The sequence below is a fragment of the Corapipo altera genome, unplaced genomic scaffold (genome assembly GCF_003945725.1).
Source record: "Corapipo altera isolate COAL_440 unplaced genomic scaffold, ASM394572v1 333, whole genome shotgun sequence".
NCBI lineage: Eukaryota > Metazoa > Chordata > Aves > Passeriformes > Pipridae > Corapipo > Corapipo altera.
Window position 1 is genome coordinate 48,138 of NW_020885159.1, and position 16,015 is coordinate 64,152.

The 16,015-nt window shown below is 57.5% G+C and overlaps 2 protein-coding genes across 8 annotated transcripts in view; both read right to left on the reverse strand.

The window, feature by feature from the left end:
* Positions 1 to 1,482: 1,482 nt before the first annotated feature.
* MFAP2 (microfibril associated protein 2) lies at positions 1,483 to 11,243 on the reverse strand. Of its 5 annotated transcripts, none has more exons than XM_027631050.1 (10): positions 9,870 to 9,876; positions 8,956 to 9,057; positions 6,223 to 6,293; positions 4,277 to 4,363; positions 3,846 to 3,872; positions 3,674 to 3,760; positions 3,011 to 3,052; positions 2,793 to 2,880; positions 2,617 to 2,690; positions 1,483 to 1,919 (listed from the first exon to the last, which is right to left on the reverse strand). In XM_027631050.1, exons 3-10 carry the CDS (start codon positions 6,257 to 6,259, stop codon positions 1,816 to 1,818), a joined length of 546 nt encoding a protein of 181 aa, XP_027486851.1. In that variant the 5' UTR covers positions 6,260 to 6,293; positions 8,956 to 9,057; positions 9,870 to 9,876; the 3' UTR covers positions 1,483 to 1,815. The 5 variants fall into 5 exon arrangements, with proteins under 5 accessions (XP_027486851.1, XP_027486849.1, XP_027486847.1 ...); XM_027631048.1 differs by having other exon boundaries at positions 1,484 to 1,919; positions 9,756 to 10,076; XM_027631046.1 differs by lacking the exon at positions 8,956 to 9,057 and adding an exon at positions 11,192 to 11,243 and having other exon boundaries at positions 1,485 to 1,919; positions 9,756 to 9,939.
* Positions 11,244 to 11,737: 494 nt separating this feature from the next.
* Positions 11,738 to 16,015, reverse strand: part of ATP13A2 (ATPase cation transporting 13A2) — a 14,757-nt gene continuing 10,479 nt past the window's right edge. For all 3 annotated transcript variants that reach the window (XM_027631053.1, XM_027631052.1, XM_027631054.1), the window contains 6 exons: positions 15,628 to 15,780; positions 14,776 to 14,872; positions 14,456 to 14,679; positions 13,182 to 13,333; positions 12,878 to 13,050; positions 11,738 to 12,737 (listed from right to left, as the gene is read on the reverse strand). In XM_027631053.1, coding sequence (XP_027486854.1) covers positions 12,567 to 12,737; positions 12,878 to 13,050; positions 13,182 to 13,333; positions 14,456 to 14,679; positions 14,776 to 14,872; positions 15,628 to 15,780 — 970 coding nt within the window. In that variant the 3' untranslated portion in view covers positions 11,738 to 12,566. The remainder of the gene's footprint in view (positions 12,738 to 12,877; positions 13,051 to 13,181; positions 13,334 to 14,455; positions 14,680 to 14,775; positions 14,873 to 15,627; positions 15,781 to 16,015) is intronic.

A 16,015-nucleotide genomic window follows, 5' to 3' on the forward strand; every position in this document is an offset into this window, starting at 1 on the left:
GAGAAGCGGGCTGGGGACCAAAGCCACACCCTATAGACAAGACATGCACACTGTATAGGAGAGCTGCACCCTATAGAAAAGGAACACAGGCTGTATAGAAGAGATACACCCTATATATGAGACACACCCTATAGACATGAGCTGTACCCTATACATGAGAAATACACACTATAGACAAGAACTAGTCATATATGAGACCTACACCCTATATAGGGCAGCTACACACCACAGACAAGAGTTGCACCCTACACACAAGAGAAACGGGCTGGGGACCAAAGCCACGCCCTATAGACAAGACATGCACACTATATAGGAGAGCTGCACCCTATAGAAAAGGAATAGAGACTGTAGAGAAGAGATGTACCCTATATACAAGAGCTGCACCCTATATACGAGCTCTGTACACTCTACAGAAGAGCTACAACCCATACATATCATATAGGAGAGCTAAACACCCTACAGGAGAGCTTTATCCTGTGTACAAGAACCATAAAGACAAGAGCTGCACCCTCCAAAATTTCCCATAAGAGACCTGCAGAAACTCCCCCTCGCCCCAAACCCCTCCAGCCCCCCCGTTTCCCTGATGGGAATCACACCCCAAAGTTCCCCCCTTTCCATAGGGAATCTGAGCCCCAAACACCCCAAAACCCTTTTATTGTCCACAACTCCCAGAATTGACCCCCAAATCATTTATCCTGGGCTTTTCTCTATAAGAGCCCCCAAATTACCCCCCCACTGCTCCACATCCCTCCAAACCACCCCAGAATAACCACTTTACATCCCCCCAAATCCCCTTTATTGTCTGTAACTCCCCAAATTTACCCCAAACATGTCTGTACTGAACATTTTCTATAAGACTCCCCCAAATCAAACCCCCCCAAATTAAGCCCCTCCCCCTTGCACCACATCCCCCCAAAACACCCCAAAATAACCATTTTACACCCCCTGAAACCCTTTAATTGTCCAGAACTCCCAGAATTTGCCCCAAAATCATTTATCCTGTGCTTTTCTCTATAAGAATCCCTCAAATTAAGACCCCTCTCAAATCACCCCCCCACATCCCTGAAACCACCCCAAAATAACCATTTTACACCCCCCAAAACTCTTTTATTGTCTATAACCCCCAGGATTTACCCTGAAATCGTTTATCCTGTGCTTTTCTCTATAAGAATCCCCCAAATTAAGACCCCCCAAATCAAACTCCCCTAAATTACCCCCCCACTGCTCCACATACCCCTAAACCACCCCAAAATAACCATTTTACACCCTCAAACCCCCCTTTATTGTCTGTAACTCCCCAAATTTACCCCAAGCACGCCTGTACCGAACATTTCCTATAAGACCCCCCCAAACCAAAGCCCCCCCACCGCCCCACCTCCCCCCCAGACCCACCCCAAAATCAACCATTTCACGCTCCCCAAACCACCCCAAATCTCCCCAAACCCGCCCTTCACAGCCCTCCCTCCCGCGGGCAGGGCCGAGAATCGCTCAAATCCTTGGGAAACCCCCTGGAAAACCAGGAATCCTCCCCAAAAAACGAGCCGGGAGCCGCAGTCGGTGTGGGATTGATTCTCTCTGTAGAAAACTCGGGGCCGAGCCCCCCCTTTCCCAAAACGACAAAAGAAAGTCATAAAAACAATAAATCCCCCCCCGCCCCTTTTTTTGGTTTTTATTTTGGGTTTAATTCTTTCCGCGCACAAAAAAACCGGTGGGAAAAAAGGCTCTTTTCCATGCCTTTCCCGGGTTGTGGAGCACCGCGGCGGGCCGGGAGCGGGGCCGGGATGGGTGGGATGGGGTCGGGAAGGGGGTCCCGGCTCAGCAGCCCCCGCAGCTGCGGGCGCAGGACGCGCCCACGGCCGCGCAGAGCCCGCTCGTGGCCATCACCCCGCACTTGGAGAACTTGTCCCGGCACAGGTCGGCTGCGGGAAAACACCGGGATCAGCCGGGAACGCCGGGAAAGAGGGGAGGAGAGGTGAGGAACCCGCCCCCCCCGGTGGGGATGGGAACGGCGGGAGGATGGGGGGGGGCAGCCCCCCCAAAATAGGGGCCCACGCTCAGGGATGGGCAGAGAGCTGCAACGGCTCATCCCAAGGGAGGGGATCCATCCCCATCCCCATCCCCATCCAATCCCCCTCTCCATCCCCATCCCAATCCCCATCCCCATCCCAATCCCCATCCCCATCCCAATCCCAAGACCCACATCTTATCCCATGGGGGAGGGGGATCCATCCCCAACCCAAAATCCACAGCTCATCCCACGGGGGAGGGAGATCCATCCCCATCCCCATCCCCATCCCCATCCCCATCCCCATCCCCATCCCCATCCTCATCCCAAAATCCACAGCTCATCCCCTGGCGGAGGGGGATCCATTACCATCCCCATCCCCATCCCCATCCTCATCCCCAAATCCCCATCCCCATCCCTGCTCCCAAAACCCCCGGCAGAGCCTGGCCCACTCCATGGGAGACGCTGGAGCAGCTCTGTTTGGTCGGGGGGATTTTTCCCCGATAATTCCCGGGGCAAAGGCCCCGAACGGGGCCAATCCTGACCCTTTGGATCCTGATCCCTCCCCACCCTTTGGATCCTGATCCCTCCCCACCCTTTGGATCCCTCACCTCGCAACAGCTCCTCGTGGGCGCACACGGTGCGGACACAAATCTCCTTGTTGATGACGTAAACCCGGCGGAGGCTGGATTGGGAACGGGATAAAAGCCATGGAAGGGGGAGGGTTGGGAAAAGCAGAGGGGATTCCCAAGCTTTTTGGGATGCTCGGGAAGGGTTTCCCGCTCACCTGTAGAAGCAGATCTCGTTCAGGCACTGCTTGCATGGCTTGTGCACCGAGTAGAGCCGCGTGCAGGGATACTGCTCCTCCCGGCAGTCTGCGGAAAACGCGCTGGGAATTCCTGCAGAGGGGCCAGAACACCTTCCCCCCCCCCCCCACCCCCATCGGCACATCCCGGCTCCAGAGGGATCAAAGGCAGGATGAGCCCCCCCGGGATCGACACTCACCCAGCGGTCCCGGCTCCGTGGGCTCGGTCTCGGGGGCGGCGGCTGAGGGGGGAAAGGGGGGGAAGTTTAGGGATTGGGGAAAAGGATCTCCCCGCCCTTTCCCTGGAGTTTAGGGATGGAATGTCCCGCTGTGGGCACCCGGGAGGAGCAGAATCGGGATGAGGGAGCAGACCTGGGGGAGACCCCCCAGCCCTGGGATTGAGGAGGCCAGGGGGGTTGTCACCCACCCTGGAGGGTCTGTCACCCACCCTGGGGGATTGTCACCCACCTGGGGGGGTTGTCACCCCCTTTGGGGGCTTATCACACTCCTCAGGGGGTTGTCACCCACCTGGAGGGTCTGTCACCCACCTTGGGGGGTTGTCACCCACCTGGGAGTGATGTCACCACTCTTGGGGGCTTATCACACTCCTCAGGGGGTTGTCACCCACCTTGGGGACTGTCATCCATCTTGGGGACTGTCACCCATCTTGGGGGTTGTCACACTCCTCAGAGGGTTGTCACCCACATGAGGGGACTGTCACCCACCCGAAGGGGTTGTCACCCCCCTGGAGGGTCTGTCACCCACCTCGGGGGCTGTCACCCACCTTGGGGGGTTGTCACCCACCTTGGGGACTGTCACCCACCTGAAGAGGTTGTCACCCACCTGGGGGAGTTGTCACCCACCTGGGGTTGGGGCCGGCACAGTTTCCTGCTGGGATTGCTGCTGGGATTGGTACCGGAACTGCTCCTCGGGGGTACGGGGGGTGACATCTGCAGGGACAGACGCAGAGCAGAGGCATCCCCCAAAATTCCCGCCCCATCCCATCCCCCCCAGCACCCCCTGGGGGTCACTCACCGTGGTAGTCGTAGTAATCCTGGATTTCTGGGGAACAAAAGGAAACCAGAGGCTGAGGAGGGGTTTTAGGGAGCAAACTCAGCCCAGCCAGGCCGGGGCTGGGCAAGGAGCTCCTGAAAATTCAGGTGGGAGCAATGGGAAAACACCTCTGGACATCGCAGGGATGAACTGGGAGCATCCAGCAGGTGGGATTTGGAGGTTAATGAAGGTTTAATGGATAATTAATGAAGGTTTAATAAATAATTGGCAGCATGAGGGAGGGGAGAGGAGGGGGAGGAAAGGGTGTCACACGTTGGAATTCAAGGAGCAGGAGAAAAGGGATTGAGCAGAGGGTGTTGGAGGGAAAAGAGGGATCAGAGTGGTGGGTGTTCGGCCAGAGAAAGCAGGAAATGAAGGGGAAAAGAAGCATTCCCAGTTGTGGGAGCTCTCACCTGCCTGCTGGTCGTACTGGGAATACTGGACGGGCTCGGGGTAGGTGATCCCCTCAAAGCGGCTGTACTGGCCCTGCACCAGCAGCACTGCGGGACACGGGGGGGGTCACCGGGGCACGGACACCCCCAGCCAGGGACTGGGGTTCCCAAAATCCCCTCCCTCTGCCCTCTGTGTCCCCGGGAAGAGGAGGGAGAGGGAAGGGGCTGCTCCTGGATGAGGGAGCAGCACCAGCCCAGGGTTACCCAGCGTTATCCAGCTGGGGCTGATCCCATGGATCCGCAATCCCGGAGAAGGGTCCAGCACCCAGGGACCCCGGGGATGGTCCTGACAGGGATGGCACCCCCTGCATCCCACTGGGAGCTCCCCCTGCCATGGATCCAGGGGGAAAATGGGGATCAAAATCCAGCCTGGATGAGTTAAAGGGATCAGAATGTTTGGAGGGGGGATCAGATCATTCCCATCCCCATCCCTGTGGATTGCAGGGATCCATCCCTGGACACAGGAATCATTCCCATCCCCTTGGATGACAGGGATCCATCCATGGACACAGGGATCATTCCCATCCCCTTGGATGACAGGGATCCATCCATGGACACAGGGATCATTCCCAGCTTGGTACCAGGAGCATCCCTGAGCTGGGAATGATGGGATTTCTCCCCCCTTCCCCCCTTCCCTTGCCCTGGAATGTTTTCCATGTGTCCCTGGCCGTTGTTTCCCCTGAAGTTTTCCAGGCTCCAGGCTCTGTCCCCTCCCTCCCTGTTTCCATCCTGTCTTTCCCAGCCCTCCCAGAGGGTTATAAATCTCATTTTCCTGGATTTTATCCCAGCCCTGAAGTGACAATTTTGTGCCACCTCCATGGCCCCAGAGCAGGAGGTGCCGGACCCCTTGTGCCCCCAAATCTGAGCCATTCCCAGCCTAAATATCGGGAATTTTGGGTTGATTTGAGGGAATAATGGGGATAAGCCCTGCCTGTCCCACTGGGGGTGGTGGCACCTCCCTCCAATGGTGCTTTGGGACCAAAAACTTCACCCTTTGCAGCCTAAAAAATGGATTTTTGGAGGCTCCAAAGGAGGCTTTGGTCCCCAAAACGGGACTCTGGGAGCTAAAAATGAAGCTTTGGGTAAAAAAACCCGAGCATTTGGCTCCAGAAATAAAGATTTGGCCTCTAAATCTGCAGCTGTTGGACCTTCCAAACTGAACTTTGGGCCTCTAAGCGGTGCTTTTGGGCCTCAAAAAGGGGGTTTAAGGCTTAAAAATTAAGGTTTGTACTCTAAAAACGAGGTTTTCAACCACAGAATCAAAGCTTTGGACTCCAGAAATGAGCATTTGGGCCATAAAAATAAGGGGTTTAGCCCTAAAACTGGGGTTTAGACCCTAAATATGAGGCTTTGGGATATGAAAATAAGGGGTTTAGACCCTAAAGGTGGGGGTTTGACCCTAATAATGAGGTTTTCAATTACAAAATCAAAGCTTTGGACTCCAAAAATGGGGATTTGGGACCTAAAAATGAGGCTTTGAGACCTAAATATAAGGGGGTTAGCTCTAGAAGTGGAGTTTAGACCCAAAAATGAAGTTTTGGGACCAAAACATAAGGGGGTTAGCTCTAAAAGTGGGATTTAGACCCTAAAAATGAGGGTTTAGACCCTAAACCCAAGGTTTTCAACAAGAGAAACAAAGATTTTGGCTTCAAAAACAAGGATTTGGGACCTGAAACTGAGGCTTTGGGATCTAAAAATGAGGGGTTTAGCTCTAAAAGAGGGATTTAGATCCTAAAAATGAGGGTTTAGACCCCAAAAACGAAGGTTTAGACCCCAAAAATGAAAGTTTGGTCCCTCTGAGATGCGTCTGAGTTCAGAAATGAGGGGCCGGTTGGTAAAAATGGAGCTGTGGAGCCGGAAAATGAGGATTGGGATAATTAAAGTGGCCTTGGGGAGGGGCCACTCACCTGGCAGGCACAGCATGAAGAGCCCCGTCCCTCTCATCCTGCTGGAATGACGGAGGAGCAGCCGGAGGAGTCTGGGAAGAGAGGGAATGCCGAGGGATCGGGGGAGGGGCCCCAGGGAACCCCCCCATTCCCAGCCCTCACACCGGAGATGCCCCAGGGAATTGGCTCTAAAAAAAACCCCTCCCCAAACCCTCCGAAACTGAGAAACTTTCCCCAAAAAAGGCAGGCGGGGCTTCCCACCCCCCACCCCCCCCCCGCAATTCCCGGGCGATTCGCGAGGACCAAGCCCTGGAATACCCGGAGGCAGGACGGGGATGGGAAAGGCCGGGATGGGGGAGGAGAGGGTTGGACCCCCCGGGGACAACAGAGCCCGGAGGGGAGCTTTGGGGCTCCTTTCCTGGGATTTCCAACCCAATTCCTTGGGAAAGGGCTCGTTCTGGGGGTTCCCTGCTGGGAAATGCAGCCCCTCAATCCAAAGGGATGTAGAGAATTGAGGGGGAAAATAGGGATTTTAGGGAAAATAGGGATTTGAAGGAAAATCCTGTGGAGGGGCTGGGGTTTGTCAGCCGTGGGCGCTCCTGCTTCCCTGGAGTTTTCCAAGGCTGCTTTTCCTGGCAGGAAGATGGGCTGAGGCTGGGATGAGCTGGGATGGCAGGAATGCCAGCAGCCCTGCCCCTCATCCTGAGCCAGATCCAGGGGGAAAACTGAAGGGAAAAGAGAAACTCTTCCCAAAACCATCCCAGATCCTGGTAGGAATGAGGCTCCAGCCCTGGCACACTGGGAAGGGGGGTCAGTGGGAATGGAGGCACCAGCAGCTTCCAGGGATCCCATCCTGACCATCATGAGGATGGCACATTCCAGGGATTCCATCCTGACCATCACCAGGGTGGCACATTCCAGGGATCCCATCCTGACCATCAGTGGAGTGTGGAACCTTCCAGGAATCCCATCCTGACCATCAGGATGGTGGCACATTCCAGGGATCCCATCCTACCCGTCACCAGGGTGGCACCTTCCAGGGATTCCATCCTGATCATCAGGAGGGTGGCACATTCCAGGGATCCCATCCTGACCATCCCCAGGCTGGCACATTCCAGAGACCACGTCTTGCACCATCCCAACAATTCTCTCCCACAAACCCTTCCTGCCCCCGTGTCCTCATCGTCACCACAGGGACACCAAACCCAGATCCTGCCCCAAACCCAGGCCTGTCTCCCAAAAAACCCTCCTGGCCACCAAGTCCTCACCAGCACCACAGGACCACATCCTGCCCCCCCCCTCCGCTGAGGACCAGCAGCTCCCAGGGATTTTGTCCTGCCCCAAACCTGGAGTTGTCTCCCAAAAAACCTTCCTGCCACTGTGTCCTCACTGTCACCAAAGCTCCTCCCAGTGACTACGTCCTGTCCTGCCACCAGAGCTGCATGTTCTGGTCACCACGTCCCCAAGGTCACCAAAGGCACCTTCAGGGACCAGGTCCTGCCCCAAAACCAGAGACATCTCCCAAAAAACCCCTCTGGTCACCACAGCCTGAAGAGCAACCAAGAACAGCATCTTCTGGGGTCCCATCCTGCCCCATCCCCAAAGTGCAGCCCCTCCCAGGGATCCATCCTGCCCCAGACCCAGAGTGTTGCCCCTCCTGGTCCCCGTGTCCCCAGGGCCACCAGAGCCCCTTGCAGGGCCCATATTGTCCATGTGACCAAGGCCCAGCACCTCGTGGCCACCACGTCCTGCCCCTGCCCCACCCCTAGCTCACCCTCCTGGCCCCACATCCCCTCCAGGATCCTCAAGGCCCTGGAGGTGTTGCCAAGTGACTCCAGACCCTTCCCAGCTTTGGGACACCCCCGGGGTCGTTCCCCACCCGAGCCGGGCCGAGGTGGCTGAGCCCAGCCCTGAGGGTGCCCAGGGCAGCACCCCCGGCCCCCCATCCCCACCCCAGGGTGCCCTCAGTGGCACTCAATGCCCTGCGTGTCCCCACTGCTTCCCACGGCCCAGGAAGGCCCAGACACAGATTTAGCCAGGGCTAAATGTGTCCTGGGATAACGGGGATTGTGGGCGGATGAGCGGGATCAGCGCGGCTCCGGAGGCTCTACCGGGCGTTGGGGCTGCTGGCAGAGCTTGGCTGTGGGACAGGGGCTGGGACCTGCCCAGGGGGGACCCAGAGGAGCTGGAGGTGCCCATCCTGGCCTTTGCTGCTTCTCCAGGTGCCAGAATCCCATGGGATTCCAGCACCGACATCCTGTGGCTCCAAAACACCCCGATCCAGTGTCTATATCCCACCAGGAGAGCCTGGGGCAAGGCTGCTGGGTGTTTGGATGGACGGATGGATGATGGATGGATGATGGATGGATGATGGATGGGTGATGGATGGAGGGATTCCCATCCATCTGGGATTTCCTCCAGAGCCATCACACTCCATCCTCGCTCCATTCCCAAGGACCCGGCTCCACAGCCCGGGAGCGACCGTCCCTTTCCCCCCAGACCAGCCTGCAGAGCTTCTCCCGAGCTCCAGCTCCCGGGATTCCCCCCAGACACCGAGCTCTTGGCCCGAGCTCGGCCCCTTTGGCCGCGGGACGGGGACAGACGGGTCACGTCTCCCCCGACGGCGATTCCAAGGTCTGTTCCCGCCGGCGCCCCCGGAGAGGCACCGGCACCGCCGGGACACCCCAAAGCCACCAAGGAGGGCACGGAGCCACCTCCACCCTCCTCCTCCTCTTCCTCCTCCTCCTTCCCCACCTTTGCCTTTTCCAGGATGGGACCCGAGATTCCCTCTTTCCCAACACTCCGTGCAGGGGTCCGGCGGCTCCAACCGCGCCAGATGTTTTTGCAACTCCACATCTGGGAACAATCAACCCCGGAGAAAGAACAGCACAGTCCCTTTCATTCTGCTAAACCCCACCTTCTCCCAGCCTTCCCCCCCTCCCCCAGCTGCTTTTTTTTTTCCCATTTTCCTTTCTTTTCTTTCTTTTTTTTTTTTTTTCCTCCCTAGCTCTCCAGTTGCCAGAGAGTGGGAGAACAAAGGGAATATAAAAGGATTCCCATTTTTTTTGGCCCTCGCCCAGAGGTACAAAACTCGATGCCCCCATCCCTGTTTTCACACCTCACTTTTTCCTCGGGGTCCCGTCCCCCCAAATCCACAGAAACAATCAAAGAGCCCTTTTTAGAGTCTCTTTCCAGGGTGGAAAAAAACCCCACCACGGCTTCCTTCAGGTTTAGGCTGAAGGTTTTCAGCTTTAGGATATTTTTAGACTTTCTGGAAGTGGTTAAAAATCTCCTCCAACAACTGTCAGGCCTCCAAAATTGCCCCCCTCCCCCCTTCCCCCGCTGCTGCCGTTCCTTCAGCACCCCAAAAATCGAGTGGGGTTTGGTTTTCTGGGATTAAAGAGTTCAAACCAGCTTTTCCGAGCTGCCCCAACCCACGAAGGTTCTAAGATGATTTTGGAAAGCCCCAGGAACGGGGTTTAGCCCCCTTTGCTGCTGAGGGGGGGTCCCCAGAATTCCTGGGAATGGGGGAGTCTCTCCCGCCTGGTCCTTACCAGTTGGTGACGTCTCTGCCCTTTCCCACCGCCTCGGTCTCTTCTCTCTGCTTTCCAAAAACTCTGGAAATGAGAGTTAAAAAAACCCACAAAAAACCAAAAAAAACCTCCTACCTCCAACATCGGGGATCCGCTGGGTCCTAAAGCCACACCTGGGCCGGCCCCTTCCTGCTCCCGCTGCTGCCTGGGAGGGGAAAAACCGGGATAATAATTCCAAATAATAACCAGTGAGAACTTCTCGATGCGAAGGGCATCGGGGCAGGTGGGGTTTTGCTGGTTTTTGGGGTTTTTTTCCAGGTTGGATGAATTTTAAACCCATTTAAGAGCAAGGAGGGAGGAGGATTCTGTGCAGCACCGGCACGGATCGGACTGGGATTCGTGCTGCTGGAGGGACAGATCCAAGGATCAGGGCAGGGAATTGTTGGATCATCTCGTCAGTTTTTGGGAAAAGTTAAATACATCCCAAAATTTGGGCTGCTGGGCCCCCGTCCACCCCCTGATCCACTGGCATTAGTGCTCCACCTTCCCCGGGGCAGAGGATGCTGCGATCGCGGGGGATTTAAAGCTTTATCCCATGATGGAGGGGGGGAAAAGGCAAAATTCCCCTTTTCCCACCCAGGCTGAGGACGTGCAGCCTTGGGTGTGTGTGGGGGAGCCAGCACTGCTGCCCGTGGGGCCCCCTTTTCCCTGGATTGCTGGTGGCTTTCCAGAGGACACGGGATACTGGCGGAGTCCCGGCAGGGCTTGGGATGATCCCCAAAACCCCCCGAGACTGGAGGTGACACAGAGCCCAGAGCTGCGGGACAAAAACCTGCAGATTTCAGGAGTAAAACCAACAGGGAGCAAACAGAGAGTGCTGGGATGGAGGGGAAACAACTCTGGAGATGGGAACAGGGATGAGGAGCCGTGATTTTCATCCACAGGACAGGATTCCACCCGGCTCACACTGGGTTGTGCAGCCAGGAGAGGGGCTGACTGCTCCCAAAACCAGCAACACATGGATTTGCAGAGCAGGACAAGCAGCAGACAGGGTTTAAAGGAGCTCCCATCTCCTCCCGAGCCTGGTTTTCCAGGCTGAAGGATGGATAAAACCATCAAATGACTCCAAACACAGCTGCTCCCAGCCCCCAAATCCAGCATTATCCTCATCCCAGTCCTGGTAACCTTTATCCAAGGGCAGGAGCTGCCTGTTAATAATTAAATGGACTTTACAACCCCCCTGGGGCTGGGAACACCCTCAGAATCCAGCCAAGCCAAACACCCTGGGGGAAGTGTGGAAATTCCAGGGGGAAAAGGAGTCTTGGGTGCCTTTGCTTTGCAAACGGCCAAGAACAGGAAGAATTCTGCGAGATTTGTGTGTGGGGAGTTTTTTTTAGGCTCGGGAAAGTCTGGTTTAATAACTCCAGCCTTGGCTGGGATTTCAGGAAACCTCTTACCTCTGCTTGTGCCTCATTTCCTGACCTAATCCCCAGCTCCCGGAGGGCAGAGAGGCCGCCGGCGCTCGGAGGGGGAGAGACTTTCCATGGAGACAAGTTCCCGCAAGAACCAGCCTCTGATCCGAGAGCCAGGCTCGCAGGCAGCTGGAAAAGCCTGGGAGGGGGATGCAGGCAGCACATTCCCCTCCCTGGGGATCAGCTCTTCCCACCTCGGGATGCGGCAGCTCCGTCCACCGGCTTTTCCTCGGCTGCAGGAGTGAGGTCTGGGAGTCCCAGCCAGGCCACCTGGGTTTTTCCAGCAATGATTATTATTTTCTAGGAAATTCCAGCTGGAAAGAGGCTACTTAGCTCAGTTTGGGCTGCTGGAATCCCAGCGGTGTCATCCCTGGCTCTGCTCCCTGCTTTCGAGCATCGGAGCGTCTTCCAGATGGGCCAGAGAATGAGGTGACCCCAAAACCTCTGCCCTGCTCCCATATTCCATGGAAACTGCCCCGTGCCACGGATGCCATCCTACATCCATCCCCACCAGGCAGCACAAGGAAGGAGTCAAGAAAATAGTGTTAATTTATTAGACAACACCCGCAACGGCACCGTCCGGAATCCGGAATTGGTGCCGTCCAGAACCTGGAACTGGCACCTTCACCCTCCCTACGGCTTTTACACCTCGAGGCATTGGAGTGCAGTTAAAAAATAAAGAGATCTGTTTTTTTTTTAATGCTACAAAGGTCCCAGCTGGAAGCAGAAGTGCCCTGTGGGAACATTCCAAGCGGGAAAGGGGCCTGCGGTCGGTCAGTCCCCGGGATGGAGCAACATCCTTGGCAAGCTGGGAATGGGGACTGTAAACTTCCTACACATCTAGGGAGGGCCATGGAGGGGAGTCACAGTGACATGGACACGAGGTCAGGGGGGTGCCCTCGCCAGGAGAAGATCAGGGACCCTCCTCTGTTTTTGGGATGCGGCACCTCCGTCTGCGGCGTTTCCTCAGAGTGAGTTTTGGAGTCTTGGCCAGGCCACCTGCAGTTTTCCAGCCATAATTATTATTTTCTAGGAAATTCCAGCTGGAAAGAGGTCATGGAGCTCAGTTTGGGCAGCCAGGAGAGGACGAGGGAGGTGGAATTCCGCTGCGGAATGGCCCCGGTGCCCGGTGCAGGAGAAATCCTGGAGGAAGAGCCCCACCGGTTCCTCCTCTTCCTCTGGATCTTCTCCTCCAGTTTCTCCTCCACCACCTCCTCCCTGTGGGACCACCACGACTGTGGCCCCAGAGCCGCTGTGCCGAGGGTGTCCCACGGGATCCCGCCCGCCGCATCCCTCCTTTTCCTGGGATCAATAAATAAAGGCCATTGGCCAAGGGTGGCACGGGAGGGCCCCACGCCCGCTATCTCAGGGCCATGGCCATCCTGGGGGTGGCAAAGAGGGGCTCGTTGAGGGGGGGCCAGCCCGGCTGCTGCTGGCTCAGCTCCTTCTCCAGCCTCTTGAAGAGCTTCTTGGAGGCTTTTTTCCGGTGTATCCTGCGGCAGCAGCGGAGCAGGCCGTGGTCCAGGGCGGTCTGGGGCAGAGACAGGCGGGAAAACAGCTTTGGGGAGGATGTTCCTCAGGAGAGGGTGGAGCTGATGGTGAGGGGAGCCCTGACCCCCCTGGAGGAGCCCCCGAAGGTCCCCTGGCCCCTCCTGTCCCACCCGTCCCCACCTCCAGCACGAAGGCGGCAAAGAAGTTGAGGGCGGCGATTCCCAGCAGCAGCAGCTTGAAATTCAGGTCCTCGATGCTGTGGAGCTTCAGGAGGGTTTTGGGGAAGCCCAATGGGTAGAGGGTCAACCAGATCATGAGGCCAAAAAGCAGGACGAGGATGAGCAGGAAGAGCACTGAGGGCAAGAGGGGAGAGGGTGAGGAGGAGGAAGAGGAGGAGGAGGAGGAGGAGGAGAAGGAGGAGGAGGAGGAAGAGGAGGAGGAGGGCTGGAGGGTCTCTGTGCCCCCGTGGCAGCCCCACCCTCACCGTTGGTGTAGAGGGGCTCCCGGAAGGGGTATCCCTTGGACATGGCCACGGCCAGGATGAGGTACTGGAAGCCGCTGACACAGAACAGGACGGTGTTCTCGTAGTTGGGCAGGTTCTGGGGGGCTGTCACTGTGCTGTTCAGGGGGATGAACCTGAGCCAGGGGGACGGAAGAGGGGCAGGTGAGAAGAGGGTCCGAATGTGACTCCTGGTTTTCCATGTTCTGCCTTGGGAGGGGACGGGGAGGGGCAGGTCCTGAGCTCCTCTCCTTGCCGACAGGAACCAGGGAACGGCTGGAGCTGTGCCAGGGGGTTGGGATGGATCTCAGGACAAGGTTCTTCCCCCAGAGGGTGGTTGGCACTGACCAGGCTCCCCAGGGCAGTGTCATGGTCCCAAGGCTGCCAGAGCTCCAGAAGGGTTTGGACAATGCCCTGAGGGACACGGGGGGATTGTTGGGGTGTCTGGGCAGGTCCAGGAGCTGGATTGATGATCCCTGGGGGTCCCTTCCAGCTCAGAACATTCTGTAATTCCATGTCTGCTGCCAGACAGCTGGAGCTATCCTGGATCCCAAAGCCAGGACAAGCACCTGGACTCCATCACAACCTGTGTGCCATTCTCATCACCAAACCCACATGAAGGCATGGGATACCAGAAAGAATTCCTTCACAGAAAGGGTTCTAAAGCACTGTCACAGGCTGTCCAGGCCACTGGTGGAGTCACCATCACTGGGAGTGTTCAAAAAATGTCTGGATGTGGCACTTGGGTTAGTGGAGAACGTGGTGGTGGTGGACGAGCACCAGGGCTCCATCACAACCTCCATGTCCTTCCCATCCCTAAGGAAGGGGAAGTTTAGATTGGATATCAGGAAAAATCCCTTCACAGAAAGGGTGTAAAGCTTTGGAAGAGGCGGCCCAGGGTGGTGGTGGAGTCACCATCCTTGGAAGTGTTCAGAAAATGTCAGGATGTGGCACCTGAGGACACGGTTTAGTGGTGAATGTGGTGGTGGTGGACAAGCACCAGGGCTCCTCCACATTGTTCCCATCCCTAAGGAAGGGAGGTTTAGATTGGATATCAGGAAAAATCTCTTCACAGAAAGGGTTGTAAAGCTTTGGGAGGGGCTGCCCAGGGTGGTGGTGCAGTCCCCACCCCTGAGGGGCTCCAAACCCGTGTGGCTGTGGCAGTGGGGACACGGTTCAGTGGTGAGCACGGGCGGACTTGACCTCAAAGCTCCTGTCCAACCTCCACAGCTCCTCCCTCCCAGGGTTTGGGGCCTCACCAGCTCTGTGAGACGGTGATGAAGTAGCTGAGGACCTGCACGGTGATGAGTAGGGCTGTCTGCAGCAGGAGGCTGCCCAGCACCAGGGCACTGATGAGGGTGCCCGGGGGCCGCGCCAGGCCCAGCGCGCGGGCGGGGCCTGTGCGGCCCATCAGCACGGCCACCGTGGTGGTGATCACCAGGTCGAAGAACAGGAACTGGAAGTCGCTCAGGTTGGTGTTGAGCTGGGGAGCAGAAAAGCCCCGAGGGCCTTGAGCAGGGCCAGGTCCAGAGGCAGCAGGGAGAGGGTGGCTGGGGCAGGGCGGGAATTTGGGACTCACCGTGTAGAGCAGCAGCACGGACACGAACTGCACGAGGCTGTACAGGGCCATGTACTTGAACACACCAAAGGAGGTGACCAGGGAGCACCTGCCCTCCCTGCAGGGAGAGATTCACACAGAACATCCTGAGCTGGAAGGGACCCCCAGGGATCATGGATCCAACCCCTGGCCCTGCCCAGACACCCCAACAATCCCCTCCCGTCTCTCAGAGTGTTGTCCAAATCCTCCTGGAGCTCTGGCAGCCTTGGGGCCGTGACACTGCCCTGGGGAGCCTGGTCAGTGCCAACCACCCTCTGGGGGAAGAACCTTTCCCTAACGTCCCACCTGACCCTCCCTGGCACAGCCTCGTGTCACACCAGACCAAAGTCCTGCAGCAGAGATCCAACACCTGCCCCACTCCAACAAAAGGTGGCATCTCCTACCTCGACCTGCCACATTCCTCCAAGGGAGGACAGATTTAGTCACTGCAGACCCACCCAAAAACCAGCAGCACGAGGAACATGTGAAATGGGAGACCTGATCTTGGCTGGCACCTCCCAGTGCCATCCTTCCCACCCCAACCTGACTGGAACGGTGCCAGCCATGGTCCCAAGCTGGCACTCACCGGGACAAGGTCCTTCACCATGTACATGTGGGGCAGAGTTCCTGTCACCCACCCTGACCCTGCCCTGCCCCAGCTCCAGGCCATTCCCTGGGTGCTGTCCCTGTCCCCATGAAGCAGAGCTCAGGGCCTGCCCCTCCTGTTCCCTGAAACTGCAGCGAGGTCTCCCCTCACCCCCCCCCCCCCCCCCCCCCCCACCCCCCCCCCCCGGGTCACAGGATCCCCCCTGTGGCCGTTCCCCCCGAGCTCACCGGATCACCCTGGGCACACACTCGATGTTGGCCACGCAGGACGTGAAGGGCGACGCCACCGACGCCTCGGCCTCGGACAGCGAGATGCCCACGTCGGCCGCCCGCAGCGCCCCGCAGTCGTTGGCCCCGTCCCCGCACATCCCCACGCAGTAGCTGCACAGGGAACTCACATTCAGCAGGGGGAAAGCCCCGGGATCTGCCCAGGGAACCAACACCCTTGGCAGGGGGGCAAACCCCCGGATCTTCCCAGGGGAGCCACGGCTGTCCCAGCCCTGGGAGTGTCCAAGGCCAGGTTGGAGCAACCTGGGATTGTGGAAGGTGTCCCTGCCCACAGGACTGGATGAGCTTCCAACCCGACCCATCCCGTAATTCCATGACTAACCCCTGC